This window comes from Solea solea, chromosome 10 (genome assembly GCF_958295425.1).
Source record: "Solea solea chromosome 10, fSolSol10.1, whole genome shotgun sequence".
NCBI classification, from domain to species: domain Eukaryota; kingdom Metazoa; phylum Chordata; class Actinopteri; order Pleuronectiformes; family Soleidae; genus Solea; species Solea solea.
Window position 1 is genome coordinate 15418503 of NC_081143.1, and position 26016 is coordinate 15444518.

Below are 26016 nucleotides of genomic sequence, written 5' to 3' on the forward strand. Positions count from 1 at the left end.
TTTTTGTGATTTTGGACGACATACTATACTATGACTTTTTTGAGTGATTTTTGACGACATTCTATACTATGACTATTTTAGGTGATTTTGGACGACATACTATACTATGACTTTTTTTTGTGACTTTGGACGACATACTATACTATGTCTTTCTTGAGTGATTTTGGACTACATTCTATACTATGACTTTTTTTTGTGACTTTGGACGACATACTATACTATGACTTTTTTTTGTGACTTTGGACGACATACTATACTATGACTTTTTTGAGTGATTTTGGACGACATACTATACTATGACTTTTTTGAGTGATTTTGGACGACCTACTATATTATGACCTTTTTTGGTGATTTTGGACGACATACTATACTATGACTTTTTTGAGTGATTTTGGACGACCTACTATACTATGACTTTTTTGAGTGATTTTGGACGACATACTATACTATGACTTTTTTGAGTGATTTTGGACGACATACTATACTATGACTTTTTTGAGTGATTTTGGACGACACACTATACTATGACTTTTTTTGGTGATTTTGGACGACATACTATACTATGACCTTTTTTGGTGATTTTGGACGACATACTATACTATGACTTTTTGTCACATTTTGGATGAAGACTAAACTTATATGTCTTATATGTCTTTACTTAGACATACTAAAGTTTTTAGTAATTGTTGTTTTGGTGTGTTGCTCATTGTTAATATTACACAGCAAAAGTTCTGGGACATTTTTATTTGTGTATGGTAGCTTGGCACTGCATTTACTCATGCCCGTAGCTACACCTGTCAAGTTTGAAATCAATCGGACCATCGGTTTGAGATTATGTGAATAACAGACAAACACACACACACACACACACACACACACACACAGACGTTCCTGGAAAGTATAGATAGATTTTCTAAAATAGGACAGGCTTTATGTTTGTGTACATGTGCAAATTTAACAGCATTATATAATAAGTTAACTGAACTTGAGGAAGCAGGTTCAATGAATGCATGTTTTAAATATATAATGAATCAGCTGTGCATGCAGACATTTTAACAATTGGTCAATTTAAAAGGCATCTCTTCATTTTGGCTTTCTTAAATCAGTGTTTTCACTGATTCGTATAAAGTTAGGTGAGCTTGCACTTTTGGGGGTTCCCTATTATTTCCCTGGATAGGGAGCAAGAAATAATTCTTCTCTCTTGTGCACCCAACCATGTAGTTGCATATACTTTATTGATATTAAATACCAAAAAAATTCTCAAATTGCAGTTGCTGTAACACTGTGAGTGTGCCCTGTGTTCTCATGTGTAATATGAAATAACATGAACTATAGTGCTGCAAAGTCCGATATATATTTTTGCATTTTAATTTAGAGAATACCAATCTAGCAGCTACCAGCCTGGAAAAGTACTGAATCGTATCCTAATATGACTCAATACAAGACTAATCATAAATATGCAACTGGAACTTTTCTAATTTGGTGTATTTTATTTAGTTTATTCTAGGCATATTGAGGTATCAGTGGCCTCATTATCATTCATTCGGGTTATGCCAGCCTCGGAGTGCAGACTCCAGATGTGCATGCATTTTAAACAGATAAATAGGCTGCGAATTAGAACTTCAAAAGCCTCCCTTTTACTTTCTGCACCACAGACTGTGAACAGCACTGCTGGCAGCTCAGATAACACGCAGACAACAAGCAGCTCCAGTTCACTGTTGGTTCTTTAAACCCTCAGTTCTTCTCAAAGTCGTCCATATTTCCACAGACAAGCAGAAGTATTTCCTGTATTCATGAACAGAAAAATAAAAGATGCTCTTTTATGAACCAGGTCACGTTTAGCATGCTGTTTATCAGAATTTGAATGAGCCATTTAGTGTTGACATGTTTTGTGAATTAATACTGCACACATAAAGTGATCAGAAAGACGGGTTTTGTTACTTTTTCAGCGATATTAGACTGTGACTTAGTAGCTGTTTGAGGTTCTTCTTCTTCTAATAAGTTCTGGCAGGCTATATACTAAGAGATGCAATGTCGTCCTCCACAGTTGGAAGCTCTTTAACACAAATCAAAGTTGCCCTTCATTCTCATCATTATTCTTTCCCCGTTCCTTAATCCTGGGTTCAAATCTTCAGTTCCCTCCTGCTGGTCAGGTTCCTCTTCCTCTCAGAAATGAATACACTAAAGGTTGACTTTGAAGATTATCTTAACTGCAGCACATGTGTTCAGGCCCACAGGAAACAGACCAGACTGTGTCTTGTTTTGCATACAGTGCTTAAATTACCCAAATTAGCTTTACACCAGGCATCGAAATGAAGTTCCTATCCAGTCAACTCTTGAGAATGAAGTTGAACAGTGTATTTATATTATAATAATAATAAAACATGTACATTTAAAGTTCAGGAAAAAACCTACAGTAAAAGTGTTCTCACTATATAAAGAAACCCTGAACAACATCCCCTCATAGACTCTGTTTACAGCACTGCAGACACTCCCTGATCAGATGGACAGACTGCAAATATCAGCATCAGGATAAACAGAAAGCTTCAGAAACAGCCCACAGACTGCTGCCTGAGGACATCCAAGCTGGAGGAGGCACAGTGGTTCATCAGTGGCCAGAACATCATGCAGCATCACCCAATAGCAAACAGCCACAGAAGATAAGCTTGCATTCAACGAGCCAATCACAACATACATTTACTTTAATGGAAAAGGGGTTTTTGACCGTCTTTCGATTCCTAGTTTTCCTTCAGTTTGCCTTTAGTAATTCATCTTTTAGGTCATTATTATTTTCTGTTAAATCTTGATATAATACTCATTACACTGTAATGTTGCAATGCATGTTTGCATTCCAGGAAGAGTTGCTGGGAGTAAAGTTCATACATCTCTCCATCTCTCTGTAACACAAGCAGTGCATCCTTATATTCATTCACTCTGGTGTGTAGTATAAAATGGTTTTTTCCGAGTTCTCCGGTTTCCTCCCACAGATTTGGGGATTAGGTAAATTGGACACTCAGGCGTGAGAGTGTGAGTGGATGGTTGTTTGTCTATGTCTATGTGATCCTGTGATGGACTGGTGATCTGTCCAGGGTGTACCCCGCCTGTCGCCCTTTGTCAGCTAAGATTGGCACAGCATCCCCACGGTCCCTCAGCGATGTATTATAAAATAATATAAACTACAGTGCTCCAATGTAACATACAGTATATCAATTTATCTTACATAATAACAATATCTCTTGGATTAAGAAGATACCTAGAACATTTGTGATCTCCGTTTATTGCATATTAAGATACATAGAAAAATATCATGGTCTCAGTATTTATGTGCAAGCCATTTTATTTTAATGAATTGTCTCGTTTAAACTAAAATGTTTCTGTCTGTTGTTCTGTTAGATATGGAATGGAGAACAGATGTTTCCAAGTTTCCAAAGAAGTCAGAGGTCAGAGGTCAGCCGAGTGAACAATCAACCACACAGTTCTGTCCATGAGATCAGTGAATCCCACAATGACAAACAGACTCGGTGACCACTGCAGGCAGACTCCAGTTCATGGCACACTTAGGGTTCTGGAGCATGGCCACGAAAAGAAACACAACCTTGTGCCAATGATGCAACCATTCCAAAATAACTGAAGTAAGACACTAGTTGGAACAGTGGCTCCCTCAGCTCTGAATCACGTTACTGGGGTTTCCAGTTCTTCCACACAACAATGTCACAAAGGTTCATTTGAAGCCTCATACATATTTAAATTTACTTGGTATTGTCTGTTTCTGCTGTTGTTCATGATTAAGAATATGTGTGACTACACTGAACTAAATAAATGACACGGTCATCTTTTTACAGCTTTAGCTTTGGTACCACTGTCCAGCCAACCAGACTTGTGCCACAAATGAAAAGGGTGTCTATGAGCTGTCTTAAATTCATACAACAAGACAACAGAATGTCATATCCCTTTTATGTGACAGGCATGTCTTTACAGTGAAACTGTGTTTCCAAGCTTGAAGACAAATAATGTGAATAGCAACATATTCAAAGAAAATATTTGTACCAAAGAATCCCACTGGCAGGCAATTTTTTCAACGAGCCATACTGAAGTGAACAAACACTGATCAGCAGCCTTTCATACCGTAGTTTATAAAATATCCATTTCACCCAAAGTGTTGTCTTATTTACTACTGCAAAAATAGTGAATTTCTATTAGGCTATGAATATTCCATGAGTCATTCCATGAGTCATTCACATGTCACAGATGGTGTTTTCACTGGGTTTGTTTGAAGTTATTTTTAAATAACATCATTTAACTTTACTACACACTCTGTGTGATTTTATATGTTATAGTATATCTCTGTTTTGTCATTCATAGCCTCGTAAAGTTTCAGTGTTATTGATTTAACAGCACTTGTAATTTTACACTTATAGTTTCACACGATTTCCATAGATAAATTCTTGTTTTCTACATAGAATAACTTGCTTGTTGTCCTCTTTTTCTGTGCTGCTGCAATTAAGACATCGGGAATCTAAAATGTGTAAGTACTAATGCCCCTGCAGTCCGTGACCGTGTGTGTGTGAGGACACTGTGGCAAAGTGAGGATATTTTGGCTGGTCCTTATTTCTTTAAAGGCCTATTTTTGGGGTTAACTCCTGGTTTTAGGGTGAATGTTACAATTGGGTTTAAGTTAGGATTAGGCATTTAATTGTGATGGTTAAGGTTAAGGTAAGGGGCTAGGCTAGGGAATGTATTATGTGTATGAGGGTCCTCACGATGATTGAAGTGCCAATGTGTGTGTGTGTGTGTGTACTTTACATACATGTTTGTGAGGACCAAAGAACGTGTAAACCACAGGAAGTGAGGACAATTGACTGGTCCACACATTCTATCAAACTTTAAAAGGGCTGGTTAAGACTTGATTTTATGGTTGGTTAGGTAAATTAGTTTTAGGCATTTAGTTATGATGGCTAAGGTTAGGGTAAGGGGCTAGTGAATGCATTATATCTACAAGTGTGTGCGAGTGTGTGGTATCATGTTTGTTGGTAAATGAAAGTGGAATGGTGAGTAAATCAGATTACCCTGTGGCAAAAGTCGCCTGACCACTCATGGAAAGACAATGTGTCTTACACAGGAGTTGAAATTTACAGGTCAGCAGTCCAACCTGAATTATGCTGTCCTTTTGTAATTCTAATTTGAGTAAGTATTTAATGAAATCTAAATTTACTGTGTTGTTGAAATGAAAATGAACACAATAGTTCTATTCGAAGGGTCTAATGAAATATACTTTATACTGTATATTTTTTTTACAATTAACAACAAATCAAAATGAATGTATGATGGTGGTTATTACTGTTTGAAGAACAATTAATCATTCTAATTTGTAGATTTAATTGCACAATAAAGCGAAAAAAAATTTATTTAAAGTTTATTTTTGTTATTAAATCAGCAAACAAGTCAATTAAATCATTGTCATACCAAAATACAGCAGCATACAGCAACTGCCCTTATCTAAAACAAGATAATTTTTTATTCCTGATACAGTGTAAGACATGAGAAATATATATTCCAATAAATCAAATTTAAAGCAAAATAGCCGTGGCAGACCACTGAATTTATGTCTGTAAACAACAATCTAAACAAAAATAATTATTTAATATAAACAATTCAAGCATTCAAATGTGCAATTCAGTGCACACACTACAAAGAAATCAAGTAAACTGCTCTTAAGATTTTTTTTTTTTTCTCAAAAATGTTTTCAACAAAACTTCTCAATGTGATCCACAGGATCAGGACTAATCAGTTTTTAATGGCTCAATGTTAATTCAATTAAGCCTGTTTATTTGGGCTGCTTATTTGTTAAGCAAATAGAAAATGCCCGTCTGCACACGATGGAAACTCTACTATCACACACCAATGGCACGCACACTTATTTAAAAAAACAACAACAAAAATAAACAACACACACACAAAGCAGCAAGCAGTTTCAGTTATGAAAATGTGCTTCAGGAAACAAAGCAATCAAATTGTAATTAGATGTTTTCCTTTAATTTAGAATAGGGAGATTTCTCATCTCATCTCATCATCAACATCTCGCCAGATTGTAGACAGCAGCAAAATCTCATCTGTCCTTCTGCAGGTTAAAGGTGGCTATTTCAGCTCCCAAAATTACATATGCCAGAACTTATAGCTTAATTTTTATCATAATTTATAATCCTATCCTTTATTTATTTTTTCTTATTGGTTGGACTACAAAAGCAGGGCCAGCCAACGAACCTCAAAGACAAATATCTGTTGTTGACTGACTGACCAAATAAATGTAAACTTGGTTTCAAATCTGTCACAAATCAAACAACAATCAAATATAATTCAAGAAATAAAATCATTTAAACAGCTAAATCTAAAAAATGATTATGTATAATAATGATCTGCTTTTGCAGAACGAGATAAGTGTACTCTTCAAAGTGTTGCTAAAACATGAAGAGTGCATGAAAATCGATGGCACTGATGTGTTTTAGAAATGTTTGGAAACCACCAAGTAGACTTCCTTCCAAGCAAGAGCCCACCTCTAAATTCACTTTATACTGGATAACGGGAACACGCTGCTCAATTAAACTTTTTTTCAACTTGAGGTATTTGGATTCACAACTCTGAGTCATTTCTGAAACATGAATACATGAGCAGAATGCAACATGAGTGCGGTCTATTGAACACAAGAAAAAGGGGCCACTTCCTTTTTTGTCCAATTCTCGTTGTCACAGTATTGCAGTATTACTTATAGTAGTCAGGATATAAACTCTGTTTTCCCTTCATATCCGACAACTTCAATTAAGATCGGGAAACCTATATTGAGACCTCATTAAATGTACCTGGAACAGATTGATGCAAAAAAATTAAGCTGAAGCAGTTCCAGCCTCTGTTATACAGAGAAACATCATGTGTTTCAACAGTCCGTCATTCAGCTGAAGGCAAAGTATCAAAAAATCCACATCTAAATAAATAGGTTAATTAAAAATAATTTGATGTCAGCCATACATACATGTAAGACTTAATAAAATAAATATAATATGAAGTAAGACTGTGTAAAAACATTAGCTGAGTGCCATATTGACAATATTCTTGACATTGTTTTGTAGTATTTAAATCATATGTGTACCAAACTTTCATCAAACAATATGCTAGTTGTGTCTTTCAACATTAAAAGTCTTGCACCGCTGGGTTTTAAAATGATTTTCAGTAAGACCCAGCTTTAAGTAAGATTGTGCTTTTTAAAAAGTGCTACCTGATATTTTCAGTGAGTTTCTGATTTTCTGGTATATTAAAATACTTTTTTAAATAAAAATGTATAAATACTCTCAGTTGATTGTCAGAGTTTATGAAGTCCACTTTGAGTTTTCTCTGAAGTTGACTCGGGTCTCTTTTTGAAAATACTTTTGAGCTTGAGGGATTTCCTACTCTTTTCCTTCTCCTTAGTCTTGTCTTCTTTGGTCTCAGGAGGAGACGCAAGAGATGAAACGGCAGCCCTTGGTGGCGGCACAGGAGGCTCCACCTCTGCTAGCAGCTTCTTCTGATATAGGTTAGGTGTTGAGAGGCTGGTTGGGTTAGTTGCCATGGAGTTGCGGGACTTCTCAAGGATTCCATCATACACAAGCTGGCTCAGTGGGCCAACAGTGAAAGGGTCTATTGGTGTCAGTGGCACCTTGGAGGTTACCATAAGGTCTGGCTCATCAAATTGAACAGGAAAATAACTTGATTCAGATGTTTCCAGCTCCTCTGTCAGTGTTGAGTGCCTGGGTATTTCAAGTGGGCAGTCAACTTTATTGCAGATGTTTCCAGTGGGATTGTCGATGGCACATTCAGGGGCATCTCTTGGCATTCTTGAAGTTCTCCGTCTGAGAGAACCAGCAGACAGCTCAAGGTCATCTCTTAGCATCCACCTGTTTGTTGGTTGTTCTAAACCAAACTCTTGCTCTGTGGAAAATGAGGTATCCATAAATGCATCACGTGTCTCTCTGGGTAGCATCTTAAGGGAAGCAGTATCTGTGCTATACTCCAACTCTTCTCCAGATATTTTTCGTGGTGTTACAGTGGGTTCAACCATTTTGTCTACTGCTACTGCCCTCACTGAAGAATCAAGCTGGCTTTCCCCTTTACTTCGTTGAAGCTTTCTACTAACTGAATCAAAGGACATTCCCTGTGAATCTCTTGTAATTCTTCTAGATCCTGAATCCAACAGATGCTCGGCATCATCTCGTATTATCTTTCTTGAGATGCTGTCGAATGAAGACCCCATCATATCTCTAGATATTTTCCTTGGAGCCTGTTTCTCTGTTGTTTCCAATTCATTCCAGATCATCTTTCTCATATCCAATGGTATATCACCTCTTTCTCTGTATATATTCCTTAAAGCAGTGTCTGTCAAGTCCCCAAATGTTTCTCTCTCTCCTTTCCGGGTTGAAAATTCAGCATCCATCTCACTGGGAATCCCTTTTCTAACAGTAACATCAATGGGAACGTCCATCCTGTCTCGGGACATCTTCCTTGATGTAGCATCTACCAGAGCGTCTTCTCTGGACATCTTTAAAGAATGGGGTTCCAAAGGGCTCTCCAACAATTTGTCCTTTGCCATCCTCCTACTAGCAACATCCACAGAGCCTTCAAGCTCTTCTGTGGCAATTTTATGAACTGGAACAGCCTCTACTTTTGCAATGGGGGGGTCTCCAAGTAGCTCAGTATCATTGTGATAGAGCTTTTGAGAGGAAGCATCCATTGGACTATGAAACATTTTGCTGAGAGGAGGTGAAGTCATATAGTCTGCGTCTGAGAACTTCTCTTGGGAGTGTCTGTAAATGTGTAAGAAAGAAATAAAGAAGGAGTTAGGTAATGACCAAGTGAACACTTGAATGAAAAATGAAATGGCTATCTCAAGTTGTGGACTAGAAAACATACTGCTTCTTGAGAGTTTTCAGGAGGAGGTTCTCTTCTTCATCAAAGCAAGGGTAAGGAGCTCGTATGGGGATGAGAAGATCAGGGTCTGAGGAGATCATAGTCGACGGCGGCTGAGCAATGACACGACGTGGCCGACATAGTGATCCCTGTGTTCGAGGAGAGTGCTTCAGTGGTGGAACTGTCACTAGAAGAAACCCAAAGATGAACCAATCAGCAAACATTATCCATATATTGAAACAGTGGTGGAGTGTAGCAATGATTACATCCCTTGTTACTCAATTGCAGTAAAATATGATTCTAGAGGCTTGATGACTTGAACTAACATCAATATTTTAGTCAGCCATAAACATGTCAAAATAACATCAAGTTATTCACAATACCTTTACACTTTTTTTCAGTTTTTTGTGACTGTTTGTGTACTGATTGAATATTTGCATCATATTGATGCATAATACATTAAAAGACAGGTGAACTGTAAAATGTACGGCTGTTCCTGGACATAAAGGATTTCTGAACGATTCGCATGGTGATCCATTATGATCCGAGTTGTCACAATTGACATTATGTCATTATGTTGAATTATGACACGTCATGGACAAAAATTTGAGAATTCCTGCCACTTTACCTTGCATATGTGGTAAGATTGGAGAAGCAGACTCTTCCAACAGATCTTCTATAGATCCATGTACGGAGCTATGGCATGAACAAGATGTCTGGGATACTCTGGGCAACCCCAGGGTAATTGAGTCTGAATAGAGCTGAGCAGTGAGGTTTGCTAGACCTGGATTTTTGATGACGGGGAAGCCGCAGAGGCGCTCAATCTTCTGCCAACGATGGAGGCGCTCCCGTAGGCAGGCTGTTACTTCAGACAAGGCATTCCTTGAACAAATACAAAGATGCTTGCCACTGTGTATTACTTCTTACATATTTACTGGAGAAGCCACACATCTGCACAAAACCAACCTGCACATTTCATTTTGTCACTCACTTTGCTCCCAGGATCTTGTGATCGACCTGGTCTAGAGAGGAGCTGTGGGCAACATGCAGTGTCCCGAAGACAGAACTTCTTTTCTTTTTAATTCTTTCTGCCTGCAAGAAAGTATAGACTTTAAAACAGTCAACAGCAAGTACAAAGTCTGAGGGCTGAATTCTTGTCACTGGTAAATGTTGACAGAGTAAAAAGTTTTCAACGTTTTGTAAATAGTAGTATTTCTTTTCACGTCATCAATTACCTCTTCCTTGGCTGTACCAAGTTGCAGTTCTGCACTGTGCTTCTTGACATTGTAGTACTGGACTTCTACCTCATGTGTCAGCTGAAGCCACAGCTGGAGAGCCTCTGAGGCCGTCCAACTAGCCTGTATGTCCTTCTCAGCCTGCTTCAATGCCCCACGAACCTAAACACATACAATTGTTTAAATTGAGATGTTTACTTGGAGACTTGGTTGTCACTAATTGGGATCTTCTCATTGTCAACCACAATTAAGCCAATTTTATGAAGCAAGCTTCTTGCTTATGGTTGTATGAATGGTATGAGTACCTGTTCCAGCTCTTCCTCTGCATATCGCAGGCGGCTGAGCTCAGTGACAGCTCCCTGTCTCAGCTCATGCAGGCGGTAAGCCTCCTCTTGTGCTCCCATGATCTCATCTCTCATCTTCTCCTCCAGGTTCTGTTTCTGCTCTGCAACATTACGCTTCTCTTCCTGGGCCAGCTCCAGTCTGAGAAAGTGGAAACATTATTTGTGCAATTCAATAAGACAAAGTCATTTAAATAATCAAGTTAGGTTACAGACAAAAAACTCACTGTTCTTGTAAATCCATGAGACTCTGTTCAGCCCTCTGAAGACTTTCCAAATCTTTTATCATCTTGGTTATGTGGACTTTACTGGCTTTGTTTTGGACCTGGGCAAACCAGCAGCCTCCAACTCCCATCACCACTGACACAATGAGCAGCAGGTCCTTCATGTAATTATGAGGAGGACCTATGGTGTAGTGGAAAGATGATTATTAATAGAGGATGTATTGTCATCAACATCTCTGGCTTGAAATGAATTACAGGGCATTAAAATTAAAAAGATAAGATCACGAGATTTTTTTTAAAAGGCATTGGTCTGCAAGAATCACAGGAAACTCATTTAACCCATCTAACCCATGTTATAGCATTTGAGGGAAAGCCCAAGAAGAAACAAACACTCTCTTCCGTATGATATGAGAGAGAGAGAGCTTATGAGGCAACAAAAACAGATGCATTCAAGAGACATAAGAGCAGAGAGCATTTGAGGCCTTGTTCTTACGTGTAGGTGGCCCAAACAACACTACATCCAGAGCCTTGATATTGAGTTTCTGTTTGTCTCTCTGGTCCTGAACCCTCAGATGACCACTCAGGAATGACGGCTCATTAGCTGCAATCCTGCACACACATGTCACAGACTGTTACAGACAGCACAGCGTGTTGGTTTTCCTTTAACCCGGGTCGCACATCACTTAATCTTGGTTGATTATAGCGATCTCATTGGCTGTCCTTGCCTTGGTAGTGTGTTTCCGTTGGCTTTAAAATCTTTGAAGTTTCTCTCATACTGCGGCAACTCAACAAAATCCTTCAGCCAGCGAAGCACATCATCTTGAGTCCAGTTATGTACTGGAAATTTAAACAAGGGGAGACAAAAGAAATAAAATTCAGCGTTGAATTTGGAATGACACAGGCAATGACGTCTCTCTGTCATCCTCACACACCTTCAGATGACTTCCAGCCCCTCCAGAGCTCCTCAATTGTGATGTGTTGGTCTTCTCTGTGCAGGTTGCTGTGTTTGTTGGTCTGCTGCTGCTTCATGTCTTCAATGATAAACTGCAAAAATATACAGTAGGTGCACAGAAATGAAGGCTTGGAATGGTTTTGAGATTTAAGGTAAGGAGATATTTTTTTTAAGTGTATTAAATTAGAATGGATACAGAACCATAAGCGTGTAGTGCAAACTTCAGAGACTGCATGGACATGGTTGTCTGTGATAGTGCAGTCCTGGAATGCGTCTTGGCTGTAAACCGAGGCTTCATATGATGGCTGAAGGAATCCTGAGGCGGTGTTCTGATTATACAGGCCCCTACCCTTGATATTTCTATGGCAACCGCAACCTGAGCCCCTGGATACTGTATCGGTGCACTGCATTCTGGAGGCCGAAGGCCTTCTGGAATTCTGGATTTACAACCAATGTCACATACGACTCACAAACCTCTCTGGACAAAATACCTCCCTGCTCTGAATACTACAATTAAATTATTAAACATGTCATTACACATGCATACAGCCACATGCAGGGATGAATGCATGTTTAGATCAATAACATGTTTATATGACTACAAAATTATATATAAATACAAAGGTTCTGATAGTGTTAGTATTTTTTGCTATTGGTTTACGATAGTAATAACATATGCGCGGGATATAAAAACATCAACAATAACAATAATAATAATAATAATTCTTTAATTTTCTTTCTCTTTTTTCCTGACTCAAACAAACTCATTGAAGAATAGAAGACACTGGAGTCAGACAACATTAAGACTTGGCTTTGAAGGTCACCAGTGTTTCCATATTCTTTAGTCCAAACAACATTTTGTCACTGAGCCAAAAGCAAAAGTTATACCATTGCTATCCTTAAAGTAGCATTTGACTCTCCCATCAGCCAGGACACCTGTTGTTGTACTGCTTCACTCTGACTGCCTCTCGGGCACAAGAAGATACAAACACTGGGCCTTTGCAGCTTCTAAGAACAGAAGGGGAAACGTGAATAAACAGTATTATGAAAAGCGCCTTGTACCTCCATACTCTCCTCCACTTCAATTCCTCCATCCTTGTCATCATCCATCATATGATGAATGCTCCGCAGGGCTTCCAGGCTGAAGCGATCTGCCTCACTCATACATGGTGGATACACTCCCATGCAGGGATCTACATGGGACAGGAAGCCAATGACATTTGACAAATCATCATTTCACTCAACATATAGAAATGCATTATTTCATTCCAGTCCAAGACTTATGGTAGTGATGTGAGCATGAATCACTGCTCATTTAAAAGCACACACGGGGAAGGATCATCTAATTTGCTTTGTGCTGAGTGAATGTTTCTTGTGGCTCATTCAATTAACGTACAAATTAAACGTCAGGTGCGACACAAATAGAGTATTTATCTGGCTGACGTTTACTGTGTCAACAAAAAAATCAAATGGCCATGGGCCATCGTTTTTATCCCTTAAACAGGTTAGGCAAGAAAATGTTTATTTTATGATAATCACAAGGAAACGTACAGGCTTTGCTGTCAACAGAGACGTGTTGCTTAAGTATCTGTAAAACACAGATCTTTCTATCCACATAAAGTAGATCATTCAGCTAAATGCACCAACTAAATGATCTGTTAGGACTGACGTCTGTTCTTCAGTCACTCAAAACAAATTTCCCCCATCAAGAACTTTTTTAATAAGCTTCCTAGCAGATTTAGTGTCCAATCAGTCTGCAGCCTGCACTTAATCTCGCGCAGTCATTTATTCATATGAGTAAATATAGGTGGTAAATGCCAGTCAACCAGTTCACTGTTTGTTTTTCAGTTATGTGACCATTGATCATGTGTTTTATAAAGCCAGGGACACAATGGAAACCTGCTTAGGATTTACACTGAACACTGTGTTCCAGGCTATGTCAGTATATGGGAACTAATGCAAGGGATGACACACACAGCTTTTTGTCATTAGTCAGTCCAGTGAGTCAGAGCCCATTTTGTCTGTGTGACTGTACAGAGTTCTGGTGCTCCGGGGGCACTAAAGAGACCAGGGGGTCAACGGTGAGCCCGGTAAACCCACGGATAACCAGTCCCCCAAATACATAGCTGCTCTTCACTCACAGTCCAAGGACAAATACAATGGTGAAGAGTGGCTTAGGAAAAAAACAAAAACAAGACATACTGAAAATAGGAAGGTGACATGACAAACAAAAATGAACGACTTGTGCTGAGTCATTTCAAAGACATCATTTTCCAACCGTGTGACAAATATTGTTCTCCAAAAAGGAAGAAATAAACAGCCCAAACATGACTCAGCTAAAATGCTTTTGCTGATTTTTATTTACCTTTTTACATAGGATATATAGGATTTTTGGATTGTATCAGATTTTCCATTTTTATTTGTTTGATATCCAATCCAGTGATTCCGAATACTGATTCTCATCCCTAATTATTTGGTATACCAATAACGTAGTAAATTCAATTTTTTTTAATTTGTTTTACTTGACCTTGTTCTATACTAAAAACATAAAACTGAAGTTTGATAGTAAATATCTGCAGTAATCCATGTTCATCTGCTCATCCTCACAAGCACAAGATGCACAGCATAAAACCTGTCCTGGGGAGATGTTTAAACATCCTTGCTGCTGGATTTAGGAGCATCATTCAGCCATTTATTTGATGCAAAGACATAAAAAGTTTTTGTTTCCCAGAAGGTTCACATATGCTTCAGTGTTCTGAAAATTTAACTCGATCTCTCAATATGCTTTCTTATTGAGAGATCAATAAGAAAGTGTCCTTTCAGTGTGTTTTCAGTGTCCTTTTTCAGCTTTCTAAAAAAGGACTTTTTTTAAAAAGGTGTCATTCAGTGTCATCAGAGTAGTGACATTAGCTGAACATCAAAACATATGCAGCTAAATTTTCAAATCAATTTCTTATCAAATATTGTGTAGAAGATATAAAATCACACTCAAATCATGATACAATTTGGGTAAATATGGAACAAATGACTATCATTTTGTCCTAGCATGCCAAAGACTCATGCAAGGAATAAGTGAACTGAGTGGGTGCTTGGGGCCCCCAATCGTGTTTTTTTTACATATTAAATGAATCTAGATATCTTCAGATATATTTAGATATCTAAATAAAGTTAAATTGTTTCAGTATTATTTTGGAGTTGAAGATTTGCGCATTTAGTGCACACCAAAGTCATTAAACTGGTTGACTTGGTTAATTCAAGTTCAGTATCACCACACTTGGTGCTTCACACTTAATGTGAAATAGCAAATGAATGCACGGCCACTTTTGTGATTTTACTGTCCTCTAAGGTTAAAAAAAACAAGAGTGAAACTGGTTTGGTGTAAATAACACACCTATAATTAATGCAATTTATAGTATTACATTTGTATCAATAATAGTCTAGCACTAATGAAGTAGTGGGATGTTGGGGCTCTGCTTAGGGCCCCATAAAGGCTTGGGCCGGCTCTGGACTCCTGTTCCAAAAGTGAGAGCAAATAGCCCGTTTTTTGTATTTGAGCATGTCTATATTTCGGCCGCTCCATGTTTCCATGTTTCGTTCGGCACCAGCACTCACTACTTACCTGCTGGGTCGAAACCTGTGCTCCCACTGGACAGAGTGAAACCGTGCAGGTCCCCGGCGCTTTGCGCTGCCACAAAGATCGCGGCGGGGAAAACGAGGAGCAATAGAGGCGACAACGGCAGCATTTTCTGATGTCAAACAATAACGTCGTCCAGAGTTGAGATTCCCTCGAAGCAAACGGGGAAAAAAATATATACACGGTACCAAAAGCCCGTTTGGGACGCACCAGTGACAGTCTGCGTACAGTGTCAAGCGATATGAGTTGCTATTACGGGTGCAGCCAAGACGCGAGATATGATACTGTTGATTCAGTTGGGAAATCAAACAAGCTCGACACTAGTGTGCATTGTGAAATGCAAAACAACGCCCAAAATGTAAAAACAAATCTAAATAAAAACAATAAAAAACATAATAATGTTTGCATTAATGATTTGCAGCCATTCAAACATACAAAGAATGTGCGTAAAAGCTCTCCATATGTGCGTAATCCAGAAAAACAAAACAGATTCTGTAGTAATTAATCCAAAATAGTGCAAAATATCAGGATAAAAGTTCCCGAGGATGAGACGTCTTCAATGAGCAGCAAGTTGTCAAACTTTTAAAGGACTTTTAAAGAAGAAAGGACAACACCCTCCTTTAGGTCAGATCAGGAGGAGAACAAGGGTTTATAATCCGCTTTGGGTAGAAAAAACCATTCTCTATTCCTAGAGTCCAGTTAGAGCATGTCCTTTGTCAGCTGTTGGTCTCCTGTGAGCCAGATAATCGTAGGCCTTCTTGTTTAGTTCTCGGTTCTCAGTTTTGAAGTCCCTTTCCCAACACCGACGTCGAGGTATGGCGAGCTTGACCGGAACACACGCGCACACTCTGTCTCTCTGTCTCTCTCTCTCTCTCCATTGGGCCAACAGCAATTCATTAGCTTTTCTAACTCACTACCCGAGCTAAATATGTACATTGAGGTCAAATGTGTGTCTACTTCTTCAGTGTCATTCCACTGACCTCAGCCACATAATTTCACTTTATCATTTGTTACAGAACAGAATATATTCTGTGCACATTAACACAGAGGTCAAACTACCAGCCAGGCCTTTTAATATCCTCTACTTTTATGGCCTTACTGATTCCGGCTTGGGTGCCGGATCAATTAGACCTCATTACGACTCATACTTGCTGGAGATCGAAACTGTCATGCCAGGATTAACATGTTATACGTCTCGTCCTGTATGTTGTGTCTGTCTCTCTGTCTGTGTGTGTGTGTCTGTTGTACCCTTGTTAACGGATCACACAAGCTATGTGGGTACATAGTTTGGCACCAACAAAGAGACACATGGTCTGGCTCATCAAAGTATAGCATTTTTGCCATAAACTTACAAGAGCGTGAGGGACAGAAGCAGACCAAACAACCACACATATATATACACACTTAAAGTAACAAAGTATCAGGTTACAGCCCAGCAATCTGGCTCCCAGTTTAAAAATAGTGAGACAGTTCTGACCTCTACCCTGCAGAGCATGTCCAGGAGGCAAGTGTCCAATAAGGCCTCAGTAGGTCCTGTGAAGGAAGGAAGGAAGGAAGAATAGATAGATAGATAGATAGATAGATAGATAGATAGATCTGTGATTAGCTCTAGTCGATCAGAAGATAAGAGTGGGACATGGAAATAAAGTAGTAGTAATAAAGGAATACTTGTATTACTAGAATAGGGCTAGTATTTTTGAAAAGTTGTGCTTCCCAACCTCAGTTTCCCCTGAGTCGAGAAATATCTTCATTCTTTTCTTTGTTCTGTTAGCGTACTTGTTAGCAAAGATGGCAGACACTGTTTACATTCTGGGAATGAGGCCCCGTCCCCCTACGAGTGGGTCTAAAAAAGAGCTGAATTAGCGTTGCAGTTTCAAGCCTCGGACCAAGTGTCACTGGTGAACATGTAACAAAGAAAAGAATGAAGATATTTCTCGACTCAGGGGAAACTGAGGTTGGGAAGCACAATTTTACAAAAATACTACCCCTATTCTAGCAATACAAAGTTAAATGCAAATCAGTGAAGTACTCCTTTAAACAACTCTACACCAAGAAGTCACACAGCAAGGAGCTCATATACATATATACAGCAACCTTCATCCACACATCCCTCATTTAATTTGGCCGTGACATAAAGTCACTATTATATTCACGTTCTGTGTGTAAGTGCAATCTTTTACCCAAACACATGACTAGATAGATACATGGATAGATAGATAAGATAAATAGATCAAATTTAAAACCTTAGCACAGACACCAAAACATGTACACAAATGACATTTAGCTCAGTTTAATTCCTGACCTTTCTCTGTAGAACAACAGCAGACGAATCATTGGTTTTCAGCGTTCGACCAGACCACCAGAAAGATGGAGGGATGATGATGATGATGATGAGAGAAAAAAAAAGTCCTATGTGAGAAAGATGACATTTACTTCAACACAAGCTCCACGTAAAAATGTGAACAGTCATACACGGTTGTTTAAGCACACCAACACACAGCTGACCTTGTGATGTGATGGGATGACATAGCGAAGTGAAGGCCCAATAGTTGAATAATACAGTGGATAAACTTCGAAGTAAGATTGCTGATCATGTGACTAAAAAAAAAAATCATTAATTTGAAACAAACAAATGTTTTATTAGGTGTGTAAGTGACAAAAAAAACAACATTCTCCTCTGTAGAACCAGACAGGACTCAGGCTACAATTGTACAACGATGCTGAATCAGATGTTGTGGGTAAAATCATTTTTAAGTTGACAGTATGCAACTCCAGCGGTCTAACAGAGTAACATGATGGCGAATGAAAACAAATGCTTCTCAGGTGTGAGTTTCAACTGCACCACACGGAGGATTTGCTGGATTGATATGACGTTAAAACTCACATACACAACAATAAATCTACTTTCAGGCTGAAAACACATATGCAAGAGCTTAAGTGCTTCATGTCATTGTTGTGGCAACTTTCGACTGACAATAAACCTGCCAAAAGAATCACAGAAATGACTCATTTTCAATCATGTCCATCTTTAAACATGATATACAGTATGACATGTATATCATGGGTACTTTGTCAGTAATCTTAAGACAGACAGGTAATTATAGTTATCATTTTTTTCAAGAAAACCTTCACTATACTTACTGTTGAGCAAGGTAAGACATTTCAAAATGTACTTGATATGGTAGAAGGTGCAACGCATCACCTCACCACATAAATTGATTGCAGTAAAACCAATATTACGGTTTGCTGTCGGGTGCTGTGTTTGAAATAACCCGATTTATCAGTGTGGCTCAATCCAAACGTAACAGAAGTGAAAAGGCAGGACATGAAACTGCAAGGCAGAGATGGTGTTGAAGTTCTTCCCACATATAAGCACAACCTAAAAAAAAAAGTCCCAAAGCCACATTCAAGATTTCGATCTTCTTGTTCCTTGACCTTTCCTGGACACCGGTCCATCAGTTCCTTTGGAAATTACTATCGTGTTCAAATTTTGAGTATCAGCAATGTGGTGCTGATAAGTAAACCTCAAGCTTGGTCTCACAGACCACACAAAAATGGCATCTTTGATATAAAGAGTTGCAAGAAACTGCTCTGTGGCATGGAAGAGTGAAGAACTTCTGCCAGAGAAGCACATGACTTCATTGTCTTAAGTGCCTATATATAGTACATTAAAAAAAACCACTATATTTGTCCGTTCTTCATTTCATACAAAATGGGAAAGTCTTAAAAGATAAAAGGTCAGCAATGATGACTAGGCAAGCAGAGATTATCTATGATCTTTTTTCAAAAAAAGAGGTGAGGGAAAAGTTGAGACTCCAGTCAGACTTAAAAAACTACCCCTCCATTGAGACAAGAGGCAAACAGGAGCCAACAACATGAAAAAGTCTGGTAGAAAAAAAGTGAACTCACTATGCAGTATCATACAAATGTCATAATGTACCTTAGCAAAAGCTTATAAAATATAATATGAATAAAATAATATAATAATAATATTTCTTGGTCCGTAAAAACCATGTTACTCTTGCAACATGTTTCCCTTACACACAACAGAAAAAGTCTTTCAGTAGAAAACTCGACCATGGCAGTGAGAAAGCAAAGAAAAATAGCTTTCAAAACCCACAGGCTCTAAAGAACAACATGGTTCTTCTTTGAATCAGGCTGTTGTGAGAATCAGATTTGTCTCCTCTGAGATGAAGATCCACACCAAACCACAAGATGGAGCTAAAGAGAGGAGTCAGTTATCCCAAGTAATGTCTCCTGACTTTTCTTTTTCTCTTCCGAACTCTGGCTTGCTCATGATTCCACACTTACTTTCTCATCAAGAGTTTTGTGTGCAATTCTTCACAGGTCCATGAGCCATCTTTGGAAAGTGTATCGACACATTTTCTCACTCATTAAAAGCAAACACTCTGAACAACAAGCACATACAGCACAGTATTGCTATGACAGCACTGACATTGACATTGTCGATGCCCCAGATGATATCCCTGAGTTGCTACTGTTGTAAGATCCCTGGCCGTCCCCGAGCCGACCCAGCGAGGATGATGGCAAGGATGAAGATGCCGGTGATGAAGAAGAGATGCTATGTGTGCGCAGAATGGCCCCGGCAGCGCTGCAGTGAGGTCGGGGCCCTGGTTCAGGGGTGTAGGTGAAGGTGAGGGCTGTGGCGTAGATGATCCCATCATTGCGGACGAGTGTGACAGGAACCTGCACCGGCTGTCGCACCCAGCGCCAGCCCTCCCTGAAGGCGGAAATGTCCGGCACCACACACAGGATGCTCTCCCCGCATCTTGTGTGGCAGACACATGAGACGAGGTTAGAGTATTGAGCCATTACGCATTAACGTGTACTCACCAATACTAACACTGACCTGTACATGGTGTCAGCCTCCACATCGCCGAACCATACTCTCAGATTAGGGGTGAAGTTCTGTCCCGTCAGCTCCAACATGGCAACATCTCCACCACCGTTTAACTTGGAAAAAGTCACACAAAAAAGAGATTTTACGGCACATATTTATGTAGGCTGTTTGGATAAGAGATGTGGGGGAGCTGCTGAGGAGGGAGGGACCAGAAAAACACAGGCTTATCCCCACAATGCATCTGAATGGTACATTATTTTGGGGGTGGGACTGGGCATCAAAACAATCATACAGTGCTTGATTAGATGAAACTTACTACACCCTACGATACAGGATGAGCTGGCAAAAATCTTGAAGTTGCTTTTTTTTAAATTTATTAGGGCATGAAGGTGACATTTCAAGCAACAGCTATCTGATTAAAGCACTAAAATGTCAAATTTCAAGTAATTGGGGAGTTTAATAAGGTCTACATGGGCTCAGTAAATGGCACGATATTTGCTGATATAAAGCATAACAAGCATATTTTCACCAGGCTGTGCATGTACCTGCAGACTCTCCACGACAGGCACAGGTGTGACCGGTGTGGGGACAGGGCCCATGCCCTCATAAAAGGTGTACTCTGCCTTGTCAGTGCTAATAATAGTCCAGGAAGCCCCATCATTGATGGTGTCTTTGTTAGTCTCTTTGGAGCACTGTGTCGCCTGGAAAAACAAAAAGCAAAAGTAAATGAATATCAGCTGGCACTACAAATCTCACCCCGGAACTTCTTGTTTGTCTTGTTTTTAAATCGTAGAATGTGTTCTCTTGTGAGTAAAAAGCACTTTATGAATAAAATGTATCCTCATTATTATTATTATGATTATCATCATCATGACACATGGCGGAGTAGTGGCTAGCGCTGTTGCATAATAATGTAAAGACCCAGGTCTGCGACCCCGTTTGACTGAGGAGCTTTCAGTGTGGAGGTTGCATGTGAATGGTGGTTCGTCTCTGTGTTGTTATAATCATAATAACACAACTGCTTTAGGCAGAGAAAAGGAGGAATAAGACAGAAAACAAACGGCTAGACTACGCATATTTTTTTACACCAGTAATATTAACATATTTCTCTAGTAGAATTCTAAAGAAATAATCTAAAATTGAAAAATGTGAGACATTGTGCTTTGCTTATGCTATATCTTGCTATGCTAAACACCCAAATGTAGGAAAGATGAAACATTATTAGTAAACATGTTGTTCTCCGCCTTTTAACATAAAAATATGAGGAGGGACATTAACTCCAATGGTGCACTTAAGCAAAATGACCAGTTGTGTTTGGCAACACTGGCGCCACACAGAAATGGAATTAAAAAAATCATGCATGAGCGACTGCACACCTGGAACTGGATGATCCTCTCCTGTGACAGGCAGAGATACATCCTGTCTGTATCTTTCAGGTAGAAGGCACACTTGTGGAGCTGGGACACTGGGTCGTCTGCATCCATCAATGCCATCTGCTTGTCTACTTTGCGAATGACCTGAGGAGACGCACATGTACAGCACACCCGTCACACATTCAAAGTGCATATGTGTGGAAAAAAAACACTGGGAAACAATGTACAGCTACACCACAAATCCAAGGTTTTAGAACTTTTCCATTTTCCAGTGACTGAAATCGAAATGTGTTACGCTACAGTGCTTCTGGCATTAAAGCTTAAAACAAATAAAGATTGTCACTCATTTGACAACTGAGCAAATATAATGAGAAATTGTGCTTTCTACAATTGAAATGAAAGTTTGGAACATTTATCAAAACCTGCAGAACAAATTAACAGTTTCCTTTTCATCCTTCACCACTCTGATAGCAGTATACATGACTAGTAATGTCCTAAATGTCATGAAGGAGTGTATAAGTAGCATAGTTTGTTCCTGCATTATGTCTGTACAGGTGGTATGTAAATATTTAACTATAGTTGAGACACTTTGCTTGTATTTTGCAGGTTTCATTTACTTACACTCCTGGAGAAAAGATCTTTCTTTTAATTTCTTTTTTGCTGCAAAAGCCCTGTTGTGGTGCTCTAAAACCTCTGAGCAGTAGTGTGTGCATACATCCGTGCATTAGCATTTTGTCTCACAAACAAAAACATGTGCATACCAGTCTGGGCAGGGCCATGCCAGTAACAGAGCACACCAATTTGACCGTCTGGCCATAATGAATGTAGCCATCTCTCACAGAAAACTCTTCCCCTTCAGACTCCTCATCATCCACTAAACAAACGACAGAACACAATAATAGCTTAAATTAATGTCGATAACTCGATTTTCTCTACTTAGATACATGATGTGTGTAAATAGAGTAGAAAACAACACTTGTTAAATAGGTACATCTATCTATAAGAGGTCAATTGTTGCACATCCATAAAAACTGAAACTAAAAAAAAAAAAGGTAACTCACAGAGGTGAATGTAGAAGGCGCCCCACTGTTGGGAGCTGGCATGAAAGTTTCCGCCCTCTACATGAAGATACCTGGTACTAACCGTCTGGGACCGTAAACGGTTAAACAAAGCCACCTTAGTTCCTGAAGCTATACACACTGGGATGACAAGAAGAGAGATAAAGGAGGAGAGATAATACAGTGTCTCTACAGGCAAGTGGAATCCAAGTTCTTTTTCACAATAAAATGAAATGTCCTTAGTAGTGAAACAATCCAACAGTCTTTACACAAGGTAAGAAGAGACAGTGTATTGCTGCTTTTCCACCACATGGTCCCGGCTCGCCTCAGCACGTTTTTTTTTACTGTTCCATTTGTGATAGTACCTGGTATGTGGTCATTTTTAGTACCTGCTCTGACAAGGTTCCAATCGAGCTGGGCCGATACTATGCGTGACGTCGTCAGACTCAAGAATCAAATCGGACAATGATGAACTGTAGATCAACTAAAAAGACTTAAAAATCTTGCCTCAATCTCCGACATTTAGCATGGAAATGTCTAAAATCCCAATATTTAACAGAAGAGTCTGATGTATTTAGAGACAGCACTGCTGAAAGCTTGCGGTTGCGAGCGACGAGCCGCATCACAACCCCTGCCACTGTATTTCAGTTCAGTGACTGTGTCAGGCGGAGTCTGTGCTCCAGTCATACAGGAAGTACTGAACGATTCTGTCAACAAATATTTTTCATTAACTGATTCTAATGATTCAGTACACTGAAAAACAACTGCTTTGACCATCACTAGTCTGTGTGTCGCATGTAAAAGAAGTCACGGCAGTTTCATGCAGCCGTGCAGTGATGACGCCGCCCACGTTGAGGAAATACAATATTGTAATTGAAAACCAACCAAACCATGTAGAGTCGAGCCGAGCCGTGAGCACATAGTGGAAAAGTGGCATACGTGTGTGTGTGTACACACAGCCTTAAACTCACAATCTGCATTTTTCAAGGATTGTTTCTTCTTGGAAGGCTTAGAGATGACCTTGATCCTCTTGCTGAGGAAGACTCCGATGTTGGCACTGTTTCCATATAACATCTTCACAGACAGCATGAAGTGTTTCCTTTTATCCGAGTCGCTGATATACAGTGTCTTAGCTGTGCAGAAATTCTAATGTAAGGAAAAGGCAGAGGTTTTTGTGTGACTGGTTCAGGGGTGACATCAGTGCAGCAAGAAAACAATATCAGTTACAGTATAAACAAAGTTCTGCAGTGATAAACAGAGGATGTGCTAAAACTGCACACTACAAAGCCACTGTTCTTTTCACGCTCCGGTTAGTTTGCATGGTATATCAGTAGTGAGGTCGAGCATTTACCAAGACAATTCCTTATTGCATTAAAAAAACGAATGTGTTTATTGCTAGAGACTGAATGAAGAGCAGAGTGTGTACCCAGTGTAACATCATAGGAAGGATAAGTCATTGATAGTACTGCAGTGCTGTGTAATTCCACATGCATACATACCTTCCCCTCCAGGTTGAGTTGCTGCATCTCCTGCTCACTGTTGCCAATCCCAATGAAAGCACATGGCTGGGCCTCCGGCTCAGTGCAACCCTCCTTCTCCATTTTCTCCAACTTCTTCTGCCAGCCACTGCCCATCAGATACACAGAGGGCGGAGGGCAAAAAAACCTAAGAGACACATCAGAGTTTCACTGATTTATCTATCACACATTCTCAGAAACTCAAAGCTGTATCAAAGTTACTGGTCCCTACAATTACAAACCTTTTCTCATTGCCATATGATTTTTGGGCAACCTTCGCATGTAGAATGAGCACCGTTTGATCATCTTTTTCCTTTAAGTAATTCCTCATAGCCTCCCTGCAATAAGGGGAAACACATTTTAACACAGCACTGCACAAATTGCAGAAGCATTGACTTAAAAAATGCCTCTCTTTTACCTTGTCAAACGCTGAGGCTGCAGCAGCTCACCAAACTTCCTGCAAAACAAAAACGTCAGAGTGTTAAGAGAAATAACGGTGTTCTTATTATTCCATTCTGTTCTTCAAGAGTTACGCCTATTCATAAAACCACAGACGTGCACTCGGAAACGTTTCACACCTGGGATTGAGTTTCTGTTACAACCAACAATAATGTGACAGGACTTGTTTAGGAGTGATTTGTCAAAAGTGATACAACATTGAGAGTCGATCAAATCAACATGGGAGATATGTTGTGAAGAAAAAATATGTAAACCATTTAATGTGTGCAAATATGGCAATAGTGCCATTACTATTAGGGCTGAATAAATCTTAAATAGATTGAAATGGCAGTTTTTAAAACAATGATAAATAAATATATACACACACATATGATATTTCACCACCTTGCATTATAATTAATGCGAGTAGTGAATGATGTGGATTGAGTCACGTATGTGTCAACTATGTTGTTAATACTGAACTTTGCAAAATGATATCGCAAATTTAATCACAACACTTGACAGATACAGTATTTTCCCCCAAAATCGTTCACCAATACTAACTACTTAAGGCAACAGTGTTGACAGTAAAATAGACATGTTGAACGGTAAGTGGATTTAGAAGTTTCACTGCTTACGTTATGGAAGCAGAAACTACACCGACACAAAGTGAGTACAACTGTACACTGTCCAAAAGTTTCCGAGATGAATTGAAAATGATGCTAATATCGCACAACAGCTCAACAAACGGCAGAGACACCAGGCGACACTACGAAGAATAGTTTTGCACAAGTGTGACCCCACATCAGGCTCAGTGTGGGGTAAGTTTACCGAGGCTACGGCAGAAGTCTGACCACAGACACATCACACAACAGCACAAACTGGCGAAGAGTTACCGCAACTAAAAACAACTTTTTTCAAATAAATTTAAGCCTTGGTTTTCACCACTTACCCCGTAACAACGGGCGCCATCTTCCGAATAACTCACCCCCCTCCGGAAAAAAAAGTCCAACAATCGCGAGATCCCTCCCACGTCCTCTGTGCAAAGCCAACGGCACATGAGAAGAGGCAGACTGGAAGGAAAAGAAGGGAGAAAAGAGGGGGAGTGTGACTAGGGGTGAGAAGCGAGGAGGGAGAGAGGGAGGGAGGGACGACGGGCAGAGGGCAGACGCCAAAACAACAGGCGTGGGAAAGTTGCAAAGTAACGCGAGAACAGAAAAACTCTCACAATTGACATGAATGGAGGTGAAGCGATTGCATCGCGAGATCAAGCGGCACCCTCACAACGTGAGTTTTTTTCCGCCAGGCAGCCACACTGTAATTCGATTCCCACGCCTTATTGAGCAATAAAGCAAACTACACCTCTCTGCGCTCAACAGATAGGTAGCACAGCTCGAAGATAATTAAGTAGAACAAGACAACTGGGAATACAAAGTTATATAAATTATATAA

The 26016-nt window shown here is 39.5% G+C and overlaps 2 protein-coding genes across 3 annotated transcripts; both read right to left on the reverse strand.

Annotated features, from left to right (window-relative positions):
• Positions 1 to 5396: 5396 nt before the first annotated feature.
• On the reverse strand, positions 5397 to 16171 carry stim2a (tromal interaction molecule 2a). Of its 2 annotated transcripts, none has more exons than XM_058641205.1 (12): positions 15303 to 16171; positions 12746 to 12876; positions 11664 to 11775; positions 11457 to 11568; positions 11225 to 11340; positions 10735 to 10912; positions 10472 to 10649; positions 10167 to 10328; positions 9923 to 10023; positions 9716 to 9813; positions 8935 to 9118; positions 5397 to 8828 (listed from the first exon to the last, which is right to left on the reverse strand). In XM_058641205.1, exons 1-12 carry the CDS (start codon positions 15424 to 15426, stop codon positions 7352 to 7354), a joined length of 2973 nt encoding a protein of 990 aa, XP_058497188.1. In that variant the 5' UTR covers positions 15427 to 16171; the 3' UTR covers positions 5397 to 7351. The 2 variants fall into 2 exon arrangements, with proteins under 2 accessions (XP_058497188.1, XP_058497187.1); XM_058641204.1 differs by having other exon boundaries at positions 9560 to 9813.
• A 1760-nt stretch (positions 16172 to 17931) lies between these two features.
• On the reverse strand, positions 17932 to 25768 carry rbpja (recombination signal binding protein for immunoglobulin kappa J region a). Its single transcript, XM_058639675.1, has 11 exons — positions 25517 to 25768; positions 24545 to 24583; positions 24369 to 24464; positions 24109 to 24274; positions 23581 to 23755; positions 22613 to 22750; positions 22313 to 22425; positions 21555 to 21695; positions 20724 to 20879; positions 20188 to 20291; positions 17932 to 20106 (listed from the first exon to the last, which is right to left on the reverse strand). The coding sequence occupies exons 1-11, from the start codon at positions 25534 to 25536 to the stop codon at positions 19758 to 19760; spliced, it is 1497 nt and encodes a 498-aa protein (XP_058495658.1). The 5' UTR covers positions 25537 to 25768; the 3' UTR covers positions 17932 to 19757.
• Between the last annotated feature and the right edge of the window lie 248 nt (positions 25769 to 26016).